This window comes from Eupeodes corollae, chromosome 1 (assembly GCF_945859685.1).
Source record: "Eupeodes corollae chromosome 1, idEupCoro1.1, whole genome shotgun sequence".
Lineage (NCBI taxonomy): Eukaryota > Metazoa > Arthropoda > Insecta > Diptera > Syrphidae > Eupeodes > Eupeodes corollae.
This window is the reverse complement of record NC_079147.1, coordinates 260040491-260068419: the sequence shown is the minus strand read 5'-3', so window position 1 is coordinate 260068419 and position 27929 is coordinate 260040491. Positions and strand designations below refer to the sequence as shown.

Genomic DNA, 27929 nt, shown 5'->3' with positions numbered 1-27929 from the left:
TATATTTTGGACTTATGTTGTTTTGGCCAGACTCCATAGATATATTATATTAGTTATGCATAATACATTACATTACATTACATACATATTTAAACTTTTATGAATCCCGAAAATGACTTTTACCGAATAAGTTCGTAGTGGAAAATCTCACAATTTTGCATTACGAATAGATTTTGTGATGCAATTTTGTTGGGATGTATGTAGGTTTTCGATTACCACTGAAATCGTGATAGGTCGGAATATAGCCTTTTAACAATACGACTTCTTTGTTTTCGCTGGCATTTATTGACAAGAACAGAAAACCGAAATTATATTAATATCTTTCGAATATTGTAAATAATTTTAAAATCATTATAACGATTATAATGATGGCTTTGATTAATTTATCTCAAATCATAGTTGCTGTTGAGAAGATGGTTTTATGATATACACACTCCATATAGCCTAATATGTTATCAATTTTTATTATCACTTTTATTAAAACAAATTTTCAAAAACCATCCAAATACCCAGCGTATTTTGAAGTAAATTTTACTTCTACATTCATAGTTTTTTTTTCAATTTTAAGAGGTTCCACTGCTTTTTAACTCAGACACCTAAATTTTCTCTCAAAACTCCAAAATTATTCTTAAGTAGATGAGTTACACTACCGGTCAAAAGTTTGAGACCACCTCTGAAATTTGAGAAATATCAAGTTTTAACCCCTAAACTGAAGTTTTAGGAAAAAAGTTAATACTTGGAAAAAGTGAAGAGCATGTCTAGGTGTAAATGATAGAAAAATGTAAACTGGTTTTGTACTAAACATACATTATTTATTTAAAAACCAATAAAACTTGCAAATTGAATTTCAATTGAAATTCAATCATTTTTTTACAATTCAGGGCAATCTTTTTACAAGGTTTTGTATTTTTTCTTGTGGAATATTATTGCAGCAATTTTGTAGAGTTTCCCAAAGAGCAGATTCCGATGTAATGTGGTAATTCCGGAAATTTCTGTCAAGCTATTCCCATAAGAGCTCAATGGGGTTATTATCTATACATATATAATAACTCTATACCAAATACTGAACAGATTTCTTAAAATGAATCAGTATTGATTGTACCCAAATTCAGTGTTGTTTGTAAGCACTAAATAGGTTATATCAAAAAATCGTTTGGAATCGTTTGATAAGTAAAGATTGTCGAACTATTCGAACCCTGCCTTGCTCGACATAATTTATTAAAAAAAATAATAAATAAAACTTACTTATTTTTTAATTCAAATAAGTCCAATTTCCTTCTGTTGCCTTCACAAGGCATTAAATACAATGTCAAGCGCTTATATACAAAAAATACTGTTTGAATCAGCCTTTACTGAAAGCAAATTAAAACGATTGTCTTTTGAATTCCGATACCTTCGTTGAGAAAGCCCTATCAGAAACAATGTTTGAATAAGGACAAGCTTTTTTCGTTTTTTATTTCACAATATTTTTAAAACCCTAAGATTTTTTTTTTAAAAAACACAAATGTGGAATGTATTAAGTTTATATTGCAAACAAATTGTTGTATGTAATGTATGAATAAATAAGTTTTATGGCGGGTTTTCCGAAGAAGATCATAAGACGTACCTGTTTGTTTGTGTCTCATAAGTAGGCACAATGTCTAAATTAACCTGCAACACCATTTAAAATCAAGGATTTAAAATTACAGTCAAATAAAAAAGGAAAACAACTTGTCCCTATTCATGTGACACGAAGTGTATTTGAAACGATAGTATGTAAGATGGTTAAGACCATTGGAACAAATATATTAGTAGACAAGATTACAACATACTAAAATACTGATTAAAATAATAAGACTTATTATAGAAAACTTCGTTAATAGTATTATGATCTTTAATCATCACGAAATAAATAGTAATAATAACTTAAAAATAGTAAATATAAATAAAAAAAAATGTAGTTGTTAAATAACAAAAACTGAAACTATACAAAAATTTAAGTAAGTTGTTCTTGAAACGATGTCAGCGTTTGATGTTCCTTAGCTGTTAAAGCATGACCTTCCAATCTTCTTGTCTGAGTTAAACTATGAAAATACAAAAAAAACATCAGTAAATTAAAACCCAAAACATAAGATTTCAACGTTTCAATCAATAAAAATTACATTAGATTCGAATCCTTTTGATAGATGTCCGTTAGAAGAATATTCATATTCGAAAGTAATTCCATTCTATTCGGTTGAATATTGAATTCCCCAGCTTTTATTGATCTCTCAATCATATCCACCATTGTAAGAACAATATGAATTTTCATTATACGATCTGTACCATCTTTGATTTTTTCCTCAACATAATTCTTATGAGCTCTTAATGCTTTCTACATGAAATGAACATAAACAAAGAGTAAATCGTTTGTGTGCTATAAATTTAAAATCTTACAAACCTGAAATTTATGAAGCGGTACCTGACGTTGGTACAAGTTGAATATAGCCACAGGAATAATGTAGGCAAACAATGATGGCTTTTGAAATCTCTCCGAGTTATATTCCAAGAGAATGTCCATCAGCTCAGTAAGTTCAGTGTCAAACTTTTGTACCTTTTTGTAAGGAAAATATTAATAAGAAAAATATTAATTTCAAGACGCAATACTTACCATTCCGAAATGAATAGCAATCTTCCATGTAATGGCCACAGGAATATCAACAAATTTATGCATCGAATTGAAGCTTTTCAGAATGTTCCCTTGTAATTCCAGCTGACGGAGTCGATCGTCATTACTAGCTTTAGGTGCTTCGAAAGCATGAAGATTTACAGAATTCACTAAAATATGATAGACATATCGTTCCAATTCGAATTTAAAATTAATGTAAAGGTCACACAGGACTCCAATTGCCTGAATTGTAAAGATCATCGACATATATAAAATTAACTAAACTAAGAGACTTTTAAATAAATTCTTACCGCTTCTATAAAAACAATTGTTTCATTTGAATGATTTGAATTTTCCAAACGTTTAATAAGGTAAGTCATAAATGGATAGACTTGATGTAGTAGTACAGCATTCTCAATTTTAGCATCATCAGTAGTCATTTGAATACTTATCACGGAGAGGATACGGATACAAACAGCAGAATAAATTCCTAATGCAAATGGTTCTTAAAAATTCAACAAAATATATTTTTCAATTATTTTTTTTATTTTTTAATTTGGAAAAAAATTATAATATTTACCTAAGAAGCAATTAAATTTAGCAGATAGTTCTTGAAATGTATTTGATTCGTAAAGATGAGGCTGCAAGGATCTTAAAAGTTCAAATAATTTTTCTTCATTTATAGCTGACGGAATATTCGATGCGTTTAAAAGCATAACTAAAGTGTTCTGGAACTTCACGATTTGGGTCGACGTTAGCTAGAAAATATACATTTTTATTAAATAAGTAAAAATTCTATTGGTCGAATTTAAGATCTAATTTTTATTGATAAGAATCTAGAAGCTCAATTAGATGGGGCTAGTTTCCTTTTGGGTGAAAATATTGTTCATCATAAATCACTTGAAATTAAATTTAGTTTTCTGTTTTAATTGAATCACAGTTTCATTTCAATGTTTTAGCTCATGATTGTAAAAATACTGATTTTGTTTTCTTAAACCGAAATTTTGAAAGCTTAAATTTGCAAATTATTTACAATTGCACCAATTTAGAGATGGTTTTTGCTATGTTTTGGAACATTTTAGATAATGCTATTGCTTATTTTGTTCCTTTAAAAAAATTCAAGAAGACCAATTTGGTTTAAAAAAAGGTTGTCTAGGTTAAAAAATGTAGTAGCTTAGCTTCGTAAAAAGATTAAGATTTCGGATTCTTTTGGTGAACAATTCATTAGATCTAGGAAAGAGTGCGAATTCTTAAGAAGATTTACATATAAACAATATATTTGGTCTCTTGAGTCGAAAATAAAAAGTAATTCGAATTGTTTTTTGTCATTTCTAAATACTAAAAGAAAATCAATTGGCATTCCTTCCAGTATTTCTTACAATGGTATTTTTTCTAAAAATGTTGCTTTATTTTTCCAATCGAACTTTTCTGATTGGGTCTTTCTTTATCGACAGTTGATGTATTAAATGCTTTATCGTCGCTTGATAACAGTTTCTTTGCTGCACCGGACAATATTTCACCTTTAGTTTGAAATTTTATAAATATAATCTTTAAACCCCACTTTGCTTTATTTTTAATTTGTCCTTGAAACAAGGAGTATTTTTAGATACATGGAAATATTATCTGATAACTTCTTTGCATAATTCTGGATCTAAGGCATCTGTAGAATATTATAGACCTATTGGTAAGTTTCAGCTAATTAAATTAAACTTTATAGTTAAGGTCAAAACCATATTTCCCTGCATCAGCATGGCTTTATGAGTGGTAGGTCTACTGCAACAAATTTAGCAATTTTCACAAATCACTCTCTTGGTTGTTTAGAAAATCGTACTCAAGTCGCTGTAATCTACACCGATTATTCCAAGGCGTTTGATCGGGTACAACATAATGTTCTCTTGAAAAAACTTAAATTGATTGGCTTCCACTCGAATCTCCTAAAATGGATCAGAACATATTTGGTTGGATGAAGACAATATGTTAAAATTGGTGAGGTTCTATCCAATGAAATACAAAATTTTTCCGGTGTACCAAAAGGTAGTCATCTTGGTCCACTCCTTTTCATTTAATTTATAAATGATTTGTATTAAAAGTTCTAGATGTCTTTTATTTGCTGATGATCTCAAGATTTTTAGTTCTATAGGTTCTTTATCAGAGGCTAGTAAAATTCAATTGGATATTGATAATATTACCAAGTGGTGTTTCATAAATGGATTAAATTTTAATGTAAAAAAGTGTAGTATTGTTACGTTTTCTAAAACAAAGGATCCGATAAGTTTTGATTACAAAATCAAAGAATCAGTTTATGAGGTTAACAAATCAAAAGGATCTTGGTGTGATTTTTGGTTCGAATATGAATTTTTCTCTCCAAATTGATAATGTTATTTCAAAAGCTAATGCCATGTTGGGATTTATTTCAAGAACTTCTAAGTCATTCGAAGATCCTTATACTTTAAAAACTCTTTTTGTATCCATTGTAAGACCTTTACTTGAATATTGTTAAATAATATGGAATCCCCTTACAGAATCAGGTATTTTAAGGATTGAAAAGGTTCAGAAGAGATTTACAAAATTTTCTCTACGAAAGCTTTATAATTATTCAAAAATGTCTTAAAACCTTTATTATAAGAAGGAAATTGTATTCAGTACTCTTTGCTTACGATGTGCTCAACTCTAACATACATTTTTCAATTTGTTTGTCTTAGTTTAATATGAATGTTCCATCTCGGAATTTGCTTCGTAGAAATGGTAATTTTCTACACGTTCGTTTTCATAGCACAAATTATACGAAACATATCCCAATAACTGCTTCTTGCATTTAAAGAATTTGAGTTTTTAATTGATTTTAATAAAAATAAATTAGATATTAAGAAAAATTTATTGAATTTGTTGTAACACTATGTTTTTACCACTATCAATTTTTTAATATAATGTTTGATTTTAATGTAGTATCTACAAAGTATTGTAACTTAAAAGACGAATAAATAAATACATATTTTTTTTTGACTATTCAAGGATAATAAAACTGTAGAACTGGATGGCAATAGTGATAAGTTATTTGAATTTCAGAAGTGTTGACAATCCAATTGAAATGCAATTAATATATGTATGCTGTGTCAATATAATAAATAAAATAAATTAGAGCCCAAGGACTTAATGGCAAAATCACAAACACGCTTCAGCTTCGGCTTCGTCTGCTTTACGGTGGGCTTGCTTCGAGGTTGCTTTGAATGACTTTTCTATTATTTCATTCCTTCCAAGAGCAAATATTTTGTTTGTTGACATGTTTTTACAGCTGTTGAGCTGTAAAAAGCAAATGTTCAGATAATTGAACTAGAGCTTCCGTTTGGAGTCACATTACGTTACATTACGTTCTTTTCCTTACGATTGTCGAACGAAACGTGAGGTCGAAACTCCATTGTGATAGCATGCATTGAATTCTTATGGCTGAACTCGTAAAGCTAAAGCGTGTTTGTGTTTCAGCCATAAGATACCCATACATACGAGCTGGACGCTTCCAAAAGTGGTAAACATAATTTTTAATGTGGTTAAACAAAAGTTAAAAGAAATCCTGTGACTGCATTTATTATTTTAGCCTTTATGAGTAGCAACAAGAATAATGCTAACCCATTCTTCAAGTCAGCTATGAAATGGCGATCCGTGTGAAGCTAAAGAAGTCTTGACATTGTTAGAACAGTACAGAGGATGATTTATCCAAATTAACATCCTTAAAAGTGGCGTGGCTGTTTATAAAAATAGCTTTGAATCCTGAGAATGATTTCAGAATTTGTTAGATAACTAGGATTGTGGCAGTCTCTTGGAAGATTATTCGTCTTTGGCTAGGGTAGGAAATATGCATATAGACCAAATGTATAGATCAAATTCAAACTACGTATCAGTAGAAAAGTGTTCGTTCTATATCAAAGCTTTTAAAATAAGAAAACATATAGCTTCAAAAAAAACAACCCCTTTTAACTTCAAAGGAGTTGAAGAGTTCATGTTCATTGCATCGGTAATAAAATTGAGAGTCGAGAGAATTTCTAATTCCAGTTCCATGTTTTGAGACTGCAAAGTAATTGAACGTTCTGTTTAAAAATATGCCATCGAGGATTTCGAATCGCTTGGTCTGGATGACTGGAAGCAATTAAAAAAACAGCAGAGATCCTCTACATGAATCAAGAGTTTGATAAATCAAATCAAAATACGCAACAAATGTATTTGCTTACCTGATCTAAGTTAGGCACCACTTCTTGATATTTTGAATACACTTCATCTGCAAATTCTTCCATTTCTTCGTGCATATCAAAGTAATACATCAACTGGAACATGTTGTGCGATGTATTGTGAATAATTGAGTAATCTTCACCATTTTTGTTTAAGTATCGCCGGGCATATTTAACATATCTGTCTGCAGCCTAAAAGAAAATGAAAAAGAAAGAGTTTTTATATTAAGTTGATTCAGGGATGGCCGTGAATAAAATGTTCACCACCAAGACAAGAATCTTTAAAAATTGATGAAGTTGGGAGTAAAATTACCAAAACAAATTTTAAGCAATAAGGAACAATTATAAAAAGGTGGTGTTTTCAATATTTCAAGATGGGAAACCTTCCGAAGTAAAATATATTCACGGCAACCCTTAAAGTTTGATATTGACAAAATGAATTTAGCGTCAGTTTGTTAAGTTTTCAACAGAACTCCTTCTGGTTCAATAGCGTATAGTTTACGTGTTAAATTATGGATTCTTCAAAACTAAATTTGACTTAGTAGAGCATTCGAGAATATACCCATTCTAAGACCATAGTAAAGAACTTACAATTGGAAACTCCTTGATTGTAAATTGAGCTTTTTCAAAATCTGTTATAGAGTAGACGTGTGACAGAATTCCTCTTATCTGCCATTTGTCCTTAAGTAACATCAAAAGTGTAGGCAGTTTTAAAAGAAATTTACTCAAACGTGCGGGATACTGATCTAAAAAAAATGTAAGACAAAAATAAATCAACAACAGCAATTGGAAAGAAACTATCTAGATCATCCGATCGGTCATATATCGAGATCTTTAGATTAGCATGTCACTATCTGGCAATATTTTGGATTTTCAAGAAAGGTAACAATCTCAAAGGGTTAAAAATTAATTAATAAAAATAACTTACCATTATTATCACACTCCTCATAGAGTCTTTTATAAACTCTCAAAGTAGCTTGTGCTGCAACACTTAGTATCTTCACATTCCAATCACTTTTTTGTAAGACTTTTAAATATGCATCCAATTCTGTTATATAAGGAAATTCATCCCAAAGCGATTCAATGAAACAATCCAATATTTCTGTTCCATTCTTAGAAAGAAAATAACCCAATTATATTTTAAAAAGAAAAGAAAACAAACTTTCAATTTTAAACTTACAGATTTCATCATAAGAAATTCCAAAATATCTCTGAATATTAATTTATTTGTAAATTTACTTTTACGCATAAATGTTAAGTAGAAATTTACAGCTTGGACACGAGCTTTGTTGCTATCATTCAGAGCATTGCTTAAAATGATGTGAACTTGATCTCTTGAAAAACATTCTAAGAGAGGAAGATGACTGCAATGAGAAACAATTTATACAAAATTATAAGGCTTAAGGTGTTATAGGCTGTTAAAAAGTTCAATCTTACAAGAATTGCAAAAATGAAAAGAGGAAACGTTCTTGCCTTCCAATTGTAATCTAAGGCTATTATTATGAATAGCAAATAAAAAAGCTAACCTTAAAAAGATATAAGATGTGGAATTTTTAGAAAGTTGAACTTAGATGTTCAAACATCTCCTTTGCCAATTTTTTGCTTTTTTGAAGTGAACATTAAAATGTCTAGCGTTAAACTTTTAATTCGCTATTCTTATTTAGAACCATAAAATTTCAACAAAATTTCATCTCTAACATATAAAATTCTGCTGCCACAGTGTTAATTGCCATATACTCGTCCGAAACGTCTGAACCAATTTCAATTAAATTTTTTCATATACATTCGGTAGAAGGTAATGCTTCAGGGACGGATTTAGGGGAGGGCAACCGGTCGGAAATTAATTGCTGTATATGAAGAATCGGTGTTCTTCAATTCTTGGAAAAATTAATTACTATTGACTAATTGGTAATTTGGCTGTTGATTTCGTGCAGAATTTGTACAAGTTTTTCACAGCCAGTACAGAGCGGCACCGAAATCTGATTGAGAAATTATCAGAGAAGAAAAGCGGTCAGTTTTTAGTCTTGAAAAAGCTCAGCGACACTCGTTGGACTTGTCGAGCTGAAGCTACGAAAGCCTAAGTCAACCGCTTTTCGGAAATCGAAGAAGTTTTAACCAGCATATCTTCCTATAAAGAGCAAAAAGACATCGTGAGGAATAAAGCAACGCACCTTCTATAGAAAATGAGTGGTCTTGAAACGATATCTTGAAGCAATTCAACGCTACAAACAAGATGTTGCAAGACTCGAAAATGATACTTGAATCGGCAATGTGTGCACTAGAATCATTGAAATCATTCGTGGAATCCAAACGAAATGATTTTGATATATTTTTATAAATACGAGGAAGCAGCCAAAAAAATATCCCATACTAATGAATATGTACGACCACGCACCCGCACCAGAACGAGAAATATGAGGTTCGATTACGTGAAAACACAAGACGTAAATCTGTCACCCAAGGAAAAATACAAAGTATCCGCCTTCATCTCAGAGATTGACAAGCTATCCGTTTCTCTTACTGAAATATTGCACGCCTATGAAGCTGTACGTTCCGGATTTGGATTCCTAAATAACATCGCGAAGATGGATGCTGAAAATGTGCACGCTGCAACAGAGTGTATCCGGATGATTTGGAGCCTAGTCTCGGTAAAGAGTTGGTTCAATTTGTGTCTTTCATTGACTGATTGACTAATACAAAGACTCGAAAATCAAAACTTTAGAGCTACATTTCCAAACATCGAAATTGCATTGAGAATGTATGATGGTAACAAATTGCACTGGAGAGCGCTCAATTTTAAAAATGAAAATTGAAACAAACAGGCTTCGAACCACGATGGGACAAAACCGTCTATCGAAGCTTTATCCCCTAAGAGAAGAGATTTACTCCAAAAACTGGATTTCACAGAAATCATCAACAATTTTTCGGCGAAAAAAAGTCCGAAAGGTTCTGTTCGTTAACCCTAAAATTTAATTTTAGATAATTCTTTTTTTTCGTTTATATTTATGTGATTGTTCCAATACCTAAGGAATCTACTTGGTTTCACAATAAATTATTAATTGAAAAATTCGAGTGGAAAAAATGGTTTACTTTTTTTTAAATATTTTGGGGTGAGGGGGCCTCCGCTTCTGTATTGCCCCGAGTCCTCTGGATCTCTAAATCCGGCCCTGATTGTTCGATAACTTGGTTTTTGACTTTGAGAAGTTATGAAAATTTGCAACAAATTGGTTTTTACCAAATTAACCGACTATTCTGTGGTGTTTATTGTTACTGTTTTTATTTTTTGTCACCGACGATTTCACTATAATTTCAATATGATTTAGATTATTTTACACCAAGTAAGAAAGCAGAAACAAAAATAAAATTCTTGCATATAGGTTGGAAAAGATAGAGGTCTCTTAATTGATTCCATAACCGTATGTATTCATTTTATTTTTGTTTTCTGAGTTTTCACTTTGTAACAAAACTCATCAATTACGCCAAAAAATTTTTATTTTAATTTGCTCAGTTAGTATTTGGAAATCAATGACAGACGATACCAATTTAGCTATCAACCCGATCGTTTTGACAATATCACTTCGTTGATTATCGTGTTACGTGAAGTGAGACTATCGTCAAAATGATATCGTTTGACGATAATCGTTTTACGGAATGACCCCCCTGAATTGAATCGTCAACTACTATACAATACTGTAGAAATGGCAGCAATTGTCGCTCGAAATGTCCCACTAATGAATGAAGAACAAGGAACCACTTTTGACCACATCATATTCGCAGTTTCGGCAGGACAAGGTGGGTTCTTTTTTTGTATGCACCAAGTGGAATTGGGAAAAAATTCCTTATTACGTTAATTCTTGCTAAAATACGATCAAATAATGGTATCGTAGTTATCGAGGCAGAACAGCCCATTCAGTATTTAAACTTCCACTAAATATTCAAAATAACTCAGTGCAGTGTGCAATATCAAAAAAACAATAATTCATGGCCACAGTCTAAAATATTCATCTGGGATGAATGTAATATAGCAAACTAAAATTCGCTTGAGGCGTAGAACAGGACATTGAACGATACAAAAAACAATGACAGACTATTTGGCAGCACTCTGTTACACTTTCAGTTATCCAGCTTTCAACGTACGCTGATGAGATGTTGACCTTGCGTGCTTAAAATCATCGCCACTGCGGCTCTTTGTTGAAAAAGTACAACTACTTTAAGATCCAACCGCTAAAACATTCTCAAAACAACTGTTAGATAATAGGCGACGGAAAAGTTACTTCAGATGAAATTATGTAGGTACATAAAATTACCGGTCGATATCTGCACGATTATTGATTCACAAGATGCTTTCATTGACCATATATTTCCTGATGTACACAGACAATATACGAATCATGAGTGGCCGACAGAAAGAAAAAATGTATTGGATTTACCATCCATGCCACCGTATGACTTACAACTGAAGGTTGGATCTCCGGTAATTTTTGTTTTATAATTTGAATCTATTGAAAACCTTGTGACAAATTTAAGGAAAGAAATTAAAGAACAAACTGAAACCTTAGAACAAAAATTAAACTCAATAATAGACAGAAACAACACAACTGAAGAGAAACAGGAGCACTTAGAAAATAATATAAAATATTTAGAGAGATGTATAAAGATAAAAAATCTTTACAATATAAAAGAAACCGAAAGCAACGAAGAATTAGTAGACACCATTTTATTTTTTTAATACGACAGTCCGAACTATTCAAAGCAGCAGGCGATGACTTGGTACGGGGCATGCACCAACTCATCTGCAAAATATGGTCGGAAGAAAGCATGCCCGATGAGTGGAATCTCAGCATAGTGTGCCCGATACATAAGAAAGGAGCCCCTCTAAACTGCGCCAACTACAGAGGCATCAGTCTCCTTAACATTGCGTATAAGATCCTCTCTGCCGTATTATGTGAACGTCTGAAGCCATTCGTCGACAACCTGATTGGTCCTTATCAGTGTGGCTTCAGACCAGGAGAGTCCACTATCGACCAAATATTCACACTACGGCAGATCTTGGAAAAAACCCAGGAGCTTCAAATCGATACCCACCATCTCTTTATCTATTTTAAAGCCGCGTAAGTTACATATTTGTATGGTGACCTTCGTCACCATTGTAGTCCAACAACCCCAAACGGATATGCAATGAGCTCCATATGAAATGTAATACGAGTAAATTAAAATGTCAAATTGACAATTAATGAAATATCAAATTGTAAAATAATATATTAAGTAAATTGTTCGATCAGCATATTAAAAATAAATGTGAAATATATCTGATCGAACAACCTACAAAATTTAGATATAGAAATTCAGTCGTGAATATACCACCGCAATAAACAGAACTAAAAAGCAGAAACTAAAAAAACTCTTTTTCTTTAACTCGTACGACAGCATATATAGGGAAGAACTCTACCGAGCAATGTCTAGTTTTAGCATCCCTGTCAAACTTATCCGTTTGTGCAGAATGACGATTGAGAATGCACGCTGCTCTATCAAGGTCGGAAAAGATCTTACAGATTGATTTGATGTCAAAAAAGGTTTTAGACAAGGCGATGCACTGTCATGCGACTTCTTCAACATCGTTCTGTAAAGAATTGTGCAAAACTCAACCGTCAACACTAGAGGCACAATCTTCCAAAGGTCCATCCATGCAGATGATATTGACATAATTGGAAGATCAAAGCGTGATGTCAGTGGAGCGTTTTTTGATCATTGCGACGGAAGCGAAGAAGATGGGTTTAGTGGTCAATGAGGGCAAGACCAAGTATATGCTGTCATCAAAAAAGAACACTGAACGACGACGTCTTGGACAAAACGTCACCATGGACAGCTATAACTTTGAGGTAGTTAAGGACTTTGTCTACCTCTGCACCGCTATTAATGCAGACAATGACACCAGCGCTGAAATCAAACGAAGAATAACTCTTGCAAATCGCTGCTTCTTTGGACTTAGAAGGCAATTGAGAAGTAAAGTCCTCTCTCGAGCATGTAAAATCACCATCTATAAGACACTCATCATCCTGGTTCTCATTTATGGCGCTGAGGCCTGGACCCTGTCAAAGAAAGATGAGAGCGTCTTAGGATGCTTAAAAAAAAAAAAAATTGGGTGGCGCGACAGTCCGTTGAGAACCAAGGCCTAGTGACTTACGACTCTCAACCATTCCTGTGTGCGAGTAATGTTGTCAGGAATGGAGGGGACCTACAGTTTATATGCCGACTCCGAACGGCTAATTTTGAGAAAGCACTTTTTCATGACAATAGTTACTCTTGGAGAATTTGTCAATTCCTCGCAAGAGGCAGTACCCGTGAAAAGACTAGGCAGGGATCGAACCCAAGACCTCTAGCATGACAGTCCAACGCACTAACCATCATGCCACGGGTACCACGTCTTAGGATGCTTGGAGAGAAAAATTCTTCGGGTGATTTTTGGTCCCGTACGCATAGATGGAAAATGGAGGAGAAGATATAACGACGAACTGTACGGGCTGTACAGCGACACTGACCTAGTTAGCAGAATTGAAGTCCAACGGCTTAGATGGCTAGGTCATGTAGAGCGGATGGACATCAACGCTCCAGCCCGGAAGGTCTTCGATCCAATCCTGAGGGACGGCGCAGTAGAGGAAGACAGCGACTCAGGTGGCGCACGCAGGTGGGAGAGGACCTCAACCAACTTGGCGTGCGAAACTGGAGACAGCTAGCTAGGGACCGAGCTGGCTGGAGACGATGTTGGTTGAGGCCCAGGTCCGCCCCGGACTGTAGTGCCACCTTAAGTAAGTAAGTAAGTGCTATGGTTTGATTGTATCAACATCATACACGGTGCAACGATCTAACGATATTATTCAGTGACGCTATGTACAATAAGTATTGCTATTGAGGATCTTTGCATTATCTTTGCCAAATTACCATTCAGTCATTTCGGTATGCATTAACCAAATCGAAATGCATCTGAGTTAAAAGACACTGAATTGGATCGTGAACTGCAAAACAATACTGTAGAAATGGCAGCAATTGTCGTTTGAAATGTCCCACTAATGAATGAAGAACAAGGAACCATTTTTGACCACATCATATTCGCAGTTTCGGCAGGACAAGGTAGATTGTTTTTTGTGTATGCACCAAGTGGAACAGGGAGAACATTCATTATTCCGTTAATTCTTGCTAAAATACGATCAAATAATGGTATCAGATTGACTGTTAAATCGTCATACAACTCTATTGATACAGTTTTAGATGTTACCGAAGCTGTAAATATGCAACTGAGTTTTTGAACTAATTGGATTTACCAGGCATGCCACCGCATAATTTACAAATGAAGGTTGGATTTCCGGTAATTTTATTTTTTAATTTGAATCCACCACGGTTGTGCAACGGCAAGCTATGAGTAATTAAAAAAGAGGCTAGGATGCGACCGTTATCTGGATTCTTTTTTTCCAAAAATATACTTGTTTAGTATCACGTTGCAATATATAATATAAAATTTAATTCGAGTCTCTAGCGTTTTTGGTTCGTAAGATATTAAGGGTTAACCAAAATATTCGCCTTTTTTAAACTGCTATGGTAAAGAAAACCACCCACGCAATTTTCTTGATAACCCTTTCTGCATCTTTCTGCCTTATATCTGGTTCTTGAGCTATGGACAACGAAAAAAACGTCGCAAACGTACAGACGTACGAACCTACATATGTACACTCGCACGCACAGACATCTTTCAAAAAATCTTTTACTTCGTTCTAGGAGAAACGTCCAGAAATGTCAAAATTTTTAATTTAAAAAATCGGACCCATTACAATAACTGCCTACGGGAAGTTAAAAATTAATGAAAAATGTTATAGAAGCCATAATTCTTAATGGTAAATTCCGAGGTGAAAAAATATTATTTCCGCGAATTCCTATTATTTCCACAGATGTGCCAATTCCATTCAAACGCCTTTAATTTCCAAAATATTGTACACTCTGTTGCATTAAGGGATTGATATTGTTTTTTATTGTATTGCCATAGTTAGCGATATATATTAATTTATGAAATTTCAAAGAATTAATTTAAATAAAATTGTCTAGTGATTTCTTATTTTAATATTTTGTTACCGTTAACGATTGCAAGTAAGGCCCTGATGAAATTCCACCAATTACTTTGCAGATTTTGCTATATCTGAGCCCCTTGGGAAAGGTGAGTTTCTTTCAGTGTTGAAAAATCATTGTTTTCTCCAATTCATAAAAATGGTCCAGGAAGTAAATAACTACCGTCCTATTTGTAAATTATCAAGTATACCGAAACTCTTGGAGAAAATTATATGTGAAAAGTTGACATTTCTCCTTATCTTTGTAAATCATAAAATGAGTCAGACCATAAGATGTGAAGCATAGGTGGACGTTTTCTTTCTAGCTCTTCAATAAATTGAGGATTCGCAAGATATTCAGATCTGTCCAACAACTCAATCATGATAGTCAGGGTTTCAACAGCTGTAGCAAAATTAATAATCGATGACGGATTATCTTCTTTGGTGGAGTCAATGTATGTTGTCTTGGCGATTAATGATTTGATGATAACATCTGGCCGCCCATACTTCCGTTCCAAAATAGTCATCACTTTTTCTGCACTGTTGCGCAGAATCAACAACGACCTCACTGTTTCAAGTACTTTGTCTTTTAAAGCAGTACGGAGCCTGGTGATATTTTGTCCAGAAGTGAATTTTCCAATTTTGGTCATGCGGAAGTATTCATTCTTGAAGAGCGGCCACTTTTCTGGTTTATGGCCATCGAATTTAGGCAAATCCATCTTCTGATTGTTGTCATCAAATCCAGGTAAGATGGTCTGCTTTCTTCTTCGTGTGATTCGGGAACTTCTTGAATATAAATAATTGTAGGCAAATTTCGCATGGTTGCTTTCTTAAGCTTGTCAGTTAAATTTTTAATTTTATTTTCCAATTCAAATGTTCTGCAACCAGAGTCGAAGCTTTGTTTGTCTTCTTGGAACATTGTGGATTTACGCCAGTGGTCAATTCTTTGGAAGGCACTTTCCAAGTCAAGATGTCGTCTCTCTCGCACGGTATCCATATCGTTCATGCTGAAGCAGGTTGTTCTTTTCTTCGTCGTCGTTTCTCTTGGTGTCCTTCTTTTGTTATATACTTCCATGTCGCGGAAGTGGTGCGTATTTATAAGTGACTGTAGTTATCTGTCCCCTGATTAACTACCATTATGATAGTAAAGTACGACCATCATCACTTGAACAAATATCACCATACATACCGTTCGTTAACTGCATATGCCTGTTTGTCGTACAAGCCATTAACTAACTGTAGGGACTGTCTTCGTTCGAGTTCAAATTCGGACTGACTATTTTCTTTCAATTGGTCTCTTCTTTGTCGCGTCTAAAAACTGTACATGAGCTATTGTAGTGTGGGTCAAAGGAATTTTCCCCAACACTCCTTAAAATCCACTACCACTAATCTTTTTATCTTTTCCAATTTCGTTCTAAATAAACTCGAAGAAGGCTATCAAATTGATGTTTGTTTTTCATTGAAATATGTTGAAATGGTTGGAGTCCTATCTAAGGTGTCGTGCACAATTCGTTTGTATTGATCAAGTGCTGTTTAGTTCAATTATTGTTACCTCGGGTGTCCCGCAAGGAAGCCATCTTGGTCCCCTTCTTTTTTTAACATTTATCATCGACCTGGCTGATATCTTCCTAAATTCTAGTACACTTTTATTTGCAGATGATTTTAAGTTTTTCAGATGCATAAATTCTTTAAATTATTGTATTCTTTTGCAAAATGATCTCCAAAAGTTAACAGAATGGTGTACAACTAACCAATTATTCTTGAACGTTAATAAGTTTCAATTCGTTTCCTTTTGTCGCAGTTTTTTAAAAAAATTCTTTTGATTACAAAATTAATTACTTTGTTCTTGAAAAAGTTTTGGAGAAAAAGGACCTTGGTGTATTGTTTGATTCAAAACTAAACTTTAGGAAGCATCTAGAATATATTGTAGCTAAATCCATTTCAATGCTAGGTTTTATTAAACGTAATTCAAAAGACTTCAACGATACTTTTGTCCTTAAATCTCTATTTAACTCCTTTGTTAGATCAAACTTAGAATACTGTTGTGTGATTTGAAATCCTTACTACAATATTTATTCAAATAGAATTGAAATTATCCAAACAAAATTTACAAGGTTAATAATTCAGAAATTAGGTTGGAACATCGAAGTCCCGTCGTACTCGACTAGATGTAAACTTCTTGGAACTCAGTCACTTGAAAATAGAAGGAAAATGTTTTCAGTAATGTTTATAAGTGAAATTTTGTCGCATCATATCAAATGCCCTTTCCTATTGTCGTTGATAGATTTGTATGCTCCCTCGCGTCAAATAAGAGAACGTTGCTTATTCCTAGAAAAGGAACATGGGGTAAACTAGTCTTGTAATGAGCCTTTAACTCGCTGTGTTAGAGAAACTAATCTCATTTCAATCATATAGATTTTAATTTTCATATAAACACATACACTTTGAAAAATAATATACTTTTGTTCTTTTCGAATTTATATTATATAATTGTTATTTCAAACACTTAATGTTAAATATTATTACGCCTGTTTTTTTTTTTTGTTATAAATGATTATTTTTTTCTCGACCTTTTGTAATCTAATTGTAGATGTTGAGATCTCTAATTGATGTGAACAAATCCTTACACACTTACAATAAGCTATTTATTTCTAGCAAAATATTCTCTAGAAATTATTGATATGACAAAACAACGTTTGTCGGGTCAGCTAGTTTTTATACAGTTTTGAAAACATTTTTTTCAACTTTTCGAGAGAATTGCCAAAAAGCAAACCTAAAATACTTAATTTTTACTTAAAAGAATTTATTTTATTTTAATTCTTTAAATATTTGAGACTTTTGTTGTGCCACGAAAAAAATGAAGAAGTTATCTTACCTTAGCAATGAGTTGAGAAACTTAAGTAAACAGAAGACTTGATTTTTTGAAAATTGTTGAGCAAATACACAATAAACTTTAATCATATCTGGATCAGTTAAATAATTCACAAGATTCCTCTTTTCCTCATCGGGTACATTTGTGTTCTCAAGAGCATTTTGCATATAAACAAAAAGTGCTCCGCTTGTTCGGCAAAACTTGATGAAATAAAAAGAATAATAACATTTGTTTAAAAAATGAATTTAACAACTTTTATGCTTACTTCGTATTCCATACAATTTGAATAAAATTTGAAAATATTGGGATTATGAGAGGAGAAATAATTGTAGTCTCTTCCCAAAAGTACACTCAATCCCTTCAATATAGTCGGATGAGAATCTGGATGTCTGAAAAAACAAAGAATTAAGCAAAAAGAAGATGGGACCTATGGTGAATAAAAGTTACTTTGGATTTGTTCACATTGAATACATTTTGGATACACTAAAATATGTATATTGTTCCTTGAAAATAAGAACCAGTGCTTAGATCGCAAATCAACTAACTCAAAAACATAGCACCAAACTTTACAGAAAACTCTTAACACCATGTTAAGTATTTTAATTTCATAATTTAAAAGATTGAATGTCGTGTTATTTATTTTTGAAAATTCAAGGAAGAGTCTAACGACGAAGCATCTAACAATTACACAATGTGAAAAAAGTGGGTTTAATGGTTTTCAAGCTAAGGAATCATTTCCTGTATCAATGAACACCCTGAGTCAACTTTGAGATTGAAAACTACAGAGGTACATATCTCTGTTCACAATTCATTACGAAAACTATTTACTCAGATGCTATATCTTAGACTTGTACCGTGGGTTGAAACAAACAACAAAATAAGTTGTTTTTTGATAAGAAAACTAATCTCTATACTTTTTTGCAGATATTAAAGCTACCTTTGATACTACGAGTATAAACAAAAAACTATTACTTTTCAAACTAGCAGGTGTTTGTGTTTTTTAAGAATATATGAGAAACTTCTTTCAAATCAAAGCGGTAGTTTCTAATGGTAGAATCTCTTCGCAGCAATTTAAGACAGAATTGGGTGTCCCGCATGGTTGCATTTTGAGTCCTTTGCTTTTCTGAGTTGTTGTTAACGACATTAGAGGCAGTGTTCCAGGGGTGTATATTATGGTGACTTGCTTATTAAGGTACTTTTATATGCGGACAAGGGCGGATCCAGACTTTTCATTAGGGGGGGGGGGTTCACACACTTAGATGAGTTTTTAATTTCCGCTTAAAAATGTTCTTTAATGTTTTGTAAAGGAGGCTAACAAAATTTAAATAAAATAATGTGTACGAGTATATTAACCTAACCTTTACACATTTTAATTGCTGAAATGATAATTTTAGTTATCAAATTATTTTGGAACACTGTTGTCCAGCAAAGTATGGTCTAACTATTTAATGTGTGACTCCCTACATATGAAAGCATTCTCAGATTCCAAAAGTTTTCTAAATATGCCATATTTAAGAGCTAAAACACAATAGTTAAGAGGGATTTTGATGCATTTCACGCAGAAATGTAATAAATTGTTTTTGAAACGCAGCTTTTTTTCCAAGAATAAAATATACGTCTATTCTATCCATTTCTATTTATGCTAAAAACGCTAAAAAAAATCAAAAATCCAGAAACTGAGAGAGGATCTTATATGAAGAAATGCCGGGCTTTTTAGACGAAGTTTTTCGAACTCTATTTTCGGGAGTCTATTATTATTATCGCTGTCAGTCTGCTTCCTCGTATTTTGATCTTAAAGGACTCAACAAAACTTAAACTTTTTAGAGAGAAACATTTTTGGTTCTTGAATTTAAGTAAATATGTGCTTTTGAGTACCTACACCATTTCTCTTAAAAATTAAATTAAAACAAACTAAGGTAAACAAATAAGTTGGGAAGAAACGTTTGTGTGGCACTCACAAATTACACGAATCTCTTTTCACTTCAAACCTCATAAGAGATTCAAAGCTTGTATATCAATAGATATGGCCCGTTTATTATGTTTTTCAATTAGCCATTAGTTTAACAAAAGTGTCACTTTTGTTGTTTTTGGGGCATTTATATTATAGTTCTTATTAGTTATTATTAGTTCTAGAGCACCCAAAGCAAATTCACTTCAAAAGTAGATTTATTTAATTTTTTAAAATCTTTTAAGGTCTTTTGTATTCAACAGAAAACCAATTTTGAAATAAATAAAATGCACGGCTGGGTCGTTAGAACTTGCTAAGTTCTTCCAAAAAGTTTGTTGAAAAATATTTCCTATATTTTTAGATTTAAAAATGTACGTATGTGTAAATAAGTTTTTCTAATTAGATAGTTAAAAGATTAACTATTTTTTTTTTTTCGAAAATCATTTTAAATTTCAAATTTTGTCTTAAAAATAGTTTTGCAAGCACAAAATAAAGAGCTTATAAATATGTACATGTACATTTTACATTTACATTTCGTTAAACAAAATTAATATTTTTCTTAAAATAAAAAAAAATACATTTTTGATCATAAAAAATCATTAATAATTTAATCATTTGATCATCAAAAAGAGGTTGAACAGAAAGAGAAGATTATTGAAATTGAAAAATCACATGTTTTAACCAAAAAATTTGTATGGGGACTGCTGTTATTTTTCGTATTAATAAAATAAAAAAACGCCTAACGCTAATCGGCTGAAAACCTTAATTTCAATCAACGCAATTGTTTGAACTATCGGAGCCAGGAAAGACAGTGTCGACGGTTTCTACGTCGATCGAAATTTGGTTTTCCAAGCCTAATGAGTAATTGTTTATTTGTGTGAATAGAAACTTTAAAAAACTTTATTCAAATATATACACTGCGGGTCATAAGGTTAGAAGCAGGCATTTTTGAGAAGTAAAATCAATATTTCTACCGTTACATGGTGCATTAGAAAAAAACAACTATAGTAAATGAAAGACTACTTTGTTAACAACAAAATGTAAAATTTGGAAATATTAAAGAATAATTGAGTCGAAAATATGCGAAAATAAATCGGGTCATAAGATTAGAAGCAGTGAACATTTGCATTTCATAAATTAATTGTTGTTTATTGAGTTGTAATAAAAATGGGCAAGAAAAAATGTTTGACAGTGGAGGAAATGGCAAGAATAGATGTTTATTACTCTGAAGGTCTTTCATGCCTAAAGGTCTTTCATAGCGTCAAATTCATCTTTATCGGCAGCTAAAATTAGGGATAAAGCTTATGTTAAGGCCGGCTTATCGACTGTCAAACGCACGATCCGCAATGCTAAACACTTAAAGCGCCTGAAGCTTAAAAAAAAACCACCACTTAATGACGCAAGGAGGAAGCAACACTTGTGTTTTGCGAAAGATCACATGAGCTTGGATGTCCAGAATTCAATGACTACAAATGATTGGCGGAAGGTTATTTTTTCCGACGAAAAAAAATTAAACCTAGAAGGACCCCATGGTTATAATTATTATTTCCATGACATGAGGAAAGAGGAGTTATTTTACACTGTCACCATAGCAGAGAAGGAGGCGTTATGGTCTGGGGCTCAATTTCGTTTTATGGCACTATAGACTTGGTAGTCCAAGATAGTAAAATGACTGGAAAAACCTACAAAGCCTTGCTGGAATCAGTATTCCCAAAATTACCGAGCTTTATGGACCAATTTCATTTATTTTTCAGCAGGATACACACAGCCCGAGAGGTAAAATCCTTCATTGCAAACCAAAACATCTACTTGCTGCCTTGGCCACGATATTCCCCGGACCTTAACATAATGGGAAATGTGTGGGGCTGGCTTACACGTAAGGTGTATGAGGGAGGGAAGCAATACGATGACAAGGAAGCGCTTATTCGTGGTATCAAATTGGCCTGGAGTGAGATTTCACTGGACTACTTTTAATCTCTTTATAAATCCCTAAAAGATGGAATTTTTGAACTTATTTTAAATGCTGGTGGCAGCACACATTATTAAATATTTAATAAAACCCAAAAAACTTAAACAAAATATGAATAACTGCATTTTATTTTCATTTATTTTATGTGCTTCTAATCTAATGACCCGATTTACTTTCGCATATTCTTGACTTAATTAACAATTTGTCTTAGAAGTTCAGTTAGCTTAATCTCTTCTGTACCCAAAATGTATGTCGGTTGTAAACAAAATAGTCTTTCATTAACCATAGTTATTTTTTTAATCCATTATGTAACGAGACCTGTAACCTTATGACCCGCAGTGTAAGTAATTAATTATTTGCAGAAAATATAGTTTTTACTTACTCTGCCGTGAATACTGCTTGGGGTTTCTATAAAAAAAATTGCCAATGGCTCAAAATGAAATAATCCTTCGTTTTGGCGGTGTTTTTCTTATTTCAAGTTTTTCTTTTTTAAAAACGAGCAGCATTCCCAGAGACCAAGAGCAAGTTTACACTGTAATTTACACGGGCGTTGGTAACAGACAGACAGACGGACGGAATCGTGGTACCCACTTCTGGTATCAACTTCTCTACTGTCGTTATGTCGTATCAAATATAAATAATAAGTAAAAATAACTTCAATGTTTACTATTTATGTTTGTCAAAAAAAATTAATACTAAAATTAAAGGCTATTTTAAGGAATTTAAAGGCAACTTAATATAAAATTGATGATCTCTTATTCAAGGTTTTCTTAAGAACCTGAATATTTGCAATGAAAATAATTTAAAGCATTACTAAAGTTTTTTCAAATTCTAAATTAAATTGAGTAAAAACAAAAATTTTAGTTGTTTTTGACAGCAAACCACTTTTTGGTGAATGTCGTTAAGTTACTAATAAACATATAGATGAAATCTTTACTTATACAACTTAACTGTATAAGCTTTATAGCTCATATGACCCCCCCCTGGATCGTCAGTTGGTCAAAAGTTGATGAATTTGTGCTGCGTTTTTGGAACAGGCTGAATTTCCGACCCATATTATGTTCTTGGTCCAGTCCTCAGTTAAAAGTAGTACTTTTAGTAACAACGTTTAAAGAAATAAAATACAAATGTTGTTTAGATATACAAAAAATAAATAATTTATAATATAATGGGGGTCATATCCATTAACGAAATACGATAAGTTTTGAATTGAAGGGAATTCCTACGAAAAAGCAAAGAAATTATCTTCCAGGAGGGGGGGGGATCATGACCCCTACAATGACCTTGTCATTCTTACTGATACAACAAATGTATCGAAACGATGGTAAAATTCAAAGTATTTGATGCAACTATTAAAAGTTCGCTCTGTTATGCTAATGAAGGTTACGAAGTATGTGAAGACTTTCCAGTTATCCAGAGATATTTCTTCAAACGTGTATGTAAGGTCTCTTTAAACACACCTAACTATGCAATATATTATGTCGAATCTGGATTACCTCCAATTTTCTTAAAAAACCTTAAGGCAAATGCGGACTATATTGTCAAAGTTTTAAAGAGATGTAATAATAATCTTCAAAGAAAAGTACTCATTATTGCACCTTAGTGTTGTTACACGCCGTTCAAATATTGGCTAGAATTGGCTGCTAAATATAATACGACATTGAATTTAGCCTTGAATAACTTTAGTTCATGGAAGGATAATTTCTATGACAGCATCTCAGCAATTGACGAAAAAATATTTCAAAGTTCTAAAGAGTCTATGTCAATAACGATATACAGCAACCTGAATCACTGTTTGGTGGAATGTTATTATTTTCGAAAAGAATTCACAGTTAACGAGAAGAGTTTAGTATTCAAGATCAGAACTGAAATGCTTGAGCTAAATTACAGACCTGACAATGTTGATATAAATCATAATTGTAATCTTTGCAACCTTAATCAAATCGAAAACGTTTATCACTTCCTAGGAAGATGTCCAATACTCCGAGAAATTCGACGTTTATACTTTAGAAAAAGTTTTTTTTTCTATAGAAGAGAGTTGCTCAATTCTATTGGTGGTTGGAAAGTTCTTTTCCGGTTTGTTACTGAAGCTATCGCTTACAGAAATACTTATGTAAATCTCTTTTAGAATCAATCTATTATTTTGTTTTAGCTAAACTAAAAGCTTATCTTTCAGTTAGTATTGAATCCCTTAATCTACCATTACTCTTTAATCGATTAATTCATCAATCTTTTAAATTTAAATACACTAGTTTAAATGTTTTCCTTTATTTTTGAAATGTAAAACTTTTGTAATATATTTACATTATGTTCTATTAGTTTGAAAGAGATCTGATGAAAATAAAGCCTTAAACTCTAATGGTATTTTGTTAAAATATGTCTATGTTAACTAGCAAAATTATATTTAATGTTAAAATACACTTTTTCATTTTTAAATTTCTTGCTGTGTTTAAAATTTACAAATGTAAATTTTAATGTAATAATTTAAGATATAATCGGCTGACGGCTTTTAAGCCATGCTTGTTAATCTTTTATAACGATAATAATAATATTAACAATAACAATAACATTGAAAATAGGAAAAATTTTGGGAGAAATTTTATCCACGATAGCGCTAAATCGATGGAATTTGTCATTTCTCATCCAAGTCTTCTAAAAAGCACAACAAAGCAAGTTTATGAATTTCTATTCAGTAAAACAAACAAAAAGCTTTCAGAATTCTTTTTGAACGAGAAGATCAAAAAAAAACATGAAACAATTGTTTAAATAAAATATTTGTTTTCTTCTTGCACTATCATTGTTCATTTAATCTTTAGAATACAAAAAAGATTTCAAGTTTACCCAAGTCCTTTTTGAGCGATTTCAAACAACTTATGACAAAGTCTATCCAAGACCAAGTTGGCATCGCCGGCGGCGGTAAGACTTTTTCTTATTTTATGCATCGATATAAGAAGAGAATAACCTGAAAATGAATAATATTAGTTTAATATAGAGACAAAATATTTAAAAAATTTAATTATATACTTATGAGTGAAAATGGTTCCCAAAATCTATTCTCCCATTGTTCATCGACGATGGAATAACAAAAACTCAAAAATATCTCATTAATTGCAATGAGTTCTTCTTTAAGATTTTTGTCATTCATTTCCTTGCATATTTCCTCGAGAAATTGTTGAAAGCGATCAAAGTTATTGTAGTCATAAGAAAAACTATAAGCCATAGCTTCTTGATCGAGCCATTGGAAATTTAACGATTCTATTTCAATTGTTGATACATAATAATTATAGCCAATTGCATCCATTATGGAATGAAGGAGGTTTTTAGCTGTGACCGTGATAATGTTTCCTCCTCTTGCATTTACTATTGATGAGGTTACTTCTCGGGCAATTTGCTAAAAAGAGAAAATTATTTATTTGTTCAGAAGTCTGGTAAGAGTTTCACAATTCGGATATATTATGATTTTCATCAATTTTATTTTCAGCAATCGGGAAAACCAAAAAGCTCTGGACATAAAATGGCTCTGCTGAGCTCATATACTTGAAGCTTTTTGGCTTAACAAGTCATTTGAATAGGCTGTTTATGGCCAGCTTAAAGTAATTAACTTAATAATACATAAATGAAGTTGTTATAAATCAAGTTATTTTTGAGACAGGATCCCACCCAGTTCAAGATACAATTGACCAATAATGGAAACTATTGTTACTTATGTAAATCAAAATTTCAGTGGTGTTTGATAAACACAATATATTTTATACATATAATATGAAAATAAAAAACAAAACATTTCATTTTACTCTACTTACCCGTGGTGAAATATTTTGCAAAATTAATTCAAACAATCGCATATTTTGAACTTTCTTATAACAAGTAGGATCCGGAAATGTAAATATGTATTTTTCTTTCGATTTTTTCTTAAGTTTCAAGGTACTAAAGTTCTGCACTTTGTGTAGCTTAAAAACTCATATAATTAGTTATTATTTTGTTTAGTTTAAACATAAATAAACTGGAGTAACAGAGAACTTTATTTCTATGAATTTGAATAAAATCCACAAATGCCCATGGTTCCTTTTCCTCTTTCTTTTTTAAAATTTCCTTTCGCTATCGATACTCGAATTTAGGAAAGTGTGTTTGGTAACTTGAATTCCTGTAATTAAAGGGAAATTTCAGGTTGCGAAAGGAAAACTTTTCTTCTAAGTAAATACGAATCAGGGCTGTCAAATTAGCAAGAGTACTAAATTATAATTTAATATGATTGTGAAAAAAAGTTAAAGCACTATTCACATGAGCACGACCAACGAATGAACGATGTTGATTTTGACATTTCAAAGCTATATTTGTTTTTAAAAAAGTTATTGTTATCCTTGTTAAAAAAAAAAAAACAAGAAAAAGATTTCATGAGCATCCATTTAATGTAAAACGGAAAATTAAAGGAGAATATGTTTCTTTAATAAGACTTTTGATGATGATTTTTTTAAGGTTAAGTACGCTCGATTGTTTTATTCGTTACGAGTGTGGATAATGTGAAACGCGAATAAAGTTTAACAGTTCGTATCAACTACAATTTTTTTCGCGACAAATAAATTTGTTTTCTTAAATTTAATAATATATGATATTAAAAAGTAAAATTACCATTTATAAATCAAATAGAAACTATATTGCTATCGTTTTATTAAGCATTTGTGTGGAAATATGTCTTCGAACGTATATTAACTCACATTTTGTAATTCATTCGTCTTTCGTTGGTCGAGCTCATGTGAATACTGCTTTGCTGTACCAAACAGTGATTTGCTTCAAAAGTGAGTTTTAAAATCCTCATAAATTCTCATATACGCATCTATTAATACAAAAACAGAAATAAACCTAATCGCTGCAGTTAAATTCTAATTATAAACCATTAACAAAACGAATGCGAATCATGTGGTAAAACAGTTTCTTTAGATGTAAATACCTGCGTGTTATTATCCCAAAGGACCCATATCCTGTGAAATTAAAACGATGTATGTTTGTTTATTTTCTCCATCGACATACTATACATGGACTGCAAGTAGCCAACTTCACGATGGTTAAACTTTTAACGGAAAAAACACTAGCGCAAAGAGGGCTATGCGGATAAACTGTGTAACATTTAATACTTACAGCCACTGCTGTCGTTCTTGCAACTATAGTAGTATTTTACTATTTTCATTCAACTGCGAAAACTACTCCCCAAAATAAAACGGAAAAGAAATTTGTATTTGGTTTACAATAAAAAAAAAAATTTTAAATATAATGCTCCAATAATAGTGCAACAACTGAAAGAAAATTTTCAGACGTAAGCAATATAAAAGATAAAAAAAGAAATTCACTCAAGGTATAAACGGTGAATGCCCTACTTTCTGCTAAGGAACTTCTTAAAAACAATTTCACCGAAAAATGGGAGCCATCGAAAACTTTAATCTAGAATAACAAAGCATTGTATAAGGCGCCAGTTATAGCTATCATTGGTTTTCATCATTGAAAACAAACATTGGAACTTTTTTGTCATGTCGTTTCTAGCTATCTTTAAACATTTCTGTCATTGAAAAAATTTCCCGATTGAAATTCACCGACAAAATTTTACTGAGTGAAATCTATCATTGGAATTGTGTGAAATTGGAACACAAATCAGTGGAACGATTCGTTTCACTTTTAAACATAAAGTATCAGCTGTTCAGGAAAATGAATTTCCGTCAGTTGTAGGATCGATTTCAATAGTAGCTACAATTAACCCCTTAATGTTTTTAACTGAAAATATGAAACATCGAATTTACAATAATGAATTTAATATATTCATGAATTTTCAAACATGTATGTTGATGTAAAATATAATTTCAATGTTTGTTTGATTGGGCTTTAATGATTAATATTCTTGATGCAATTAATAAAAAACTAATTCATCTTCTGTTACCCGATGTTTCGCTGGCTATTTTCCAGCTTCTTCAAGGGATTTTTCAAATTTATTGCATTTTTGTTTTCAATTTCAATTCTCAATTTCATATTTAATAAACAAAAAGTATTGAATTTAAATTATTTATTTCAACAATATTATTTTAAAATGTTGGCGTTTAAGCAGTGAAAGCAAAAATTTGGTACGACATTACATCCCTCTATTTGTCTGTTTTCGGAACATTAACCTTCGCAATAGGCCAATTGACTTCGAATTTGGACATTATTAATTTCAGT

General features: G+C 32.1%; 1 protein-coding gene across 1 annotated transcript; it reads right to left on the bottom strand.

Moving 5' to 3' along the window:
- Positions 1-1851: 1851 nt before the first annotated feature.
- Positions 1852-25655, bottom strand: LOC129941288 (uncharacterized). Its single transcript, XM_056049879.1, has 15 exons — positions 25532-25655; positions 24753-25119; positions 24570-24690; positions 18077-18200; positions 17815-18011; positions 8027-8210; positions 7775-7958; positions 7438-7592; positions 6850-7038; positions 3207-3384; positions 2938-3131; positions 2630-2869; positions 2420-2572; positions 2142-2353; positions 1852-2063 (listed from the first exon to the last, which is right to left on the bottom strand). Exons 1-15 carry the CDS (start codon positions 25571-25573, stop codon positions 1976-1978), a joined length of 2628 nt encoding a protein of 875 aa, XP_055905854.1. The 5' UTR covers positions 25574-25655; the 3' UTR covers positions 1852-1975.
- Positions 25656-27929: the final 2274 nt, after the last annotated feature.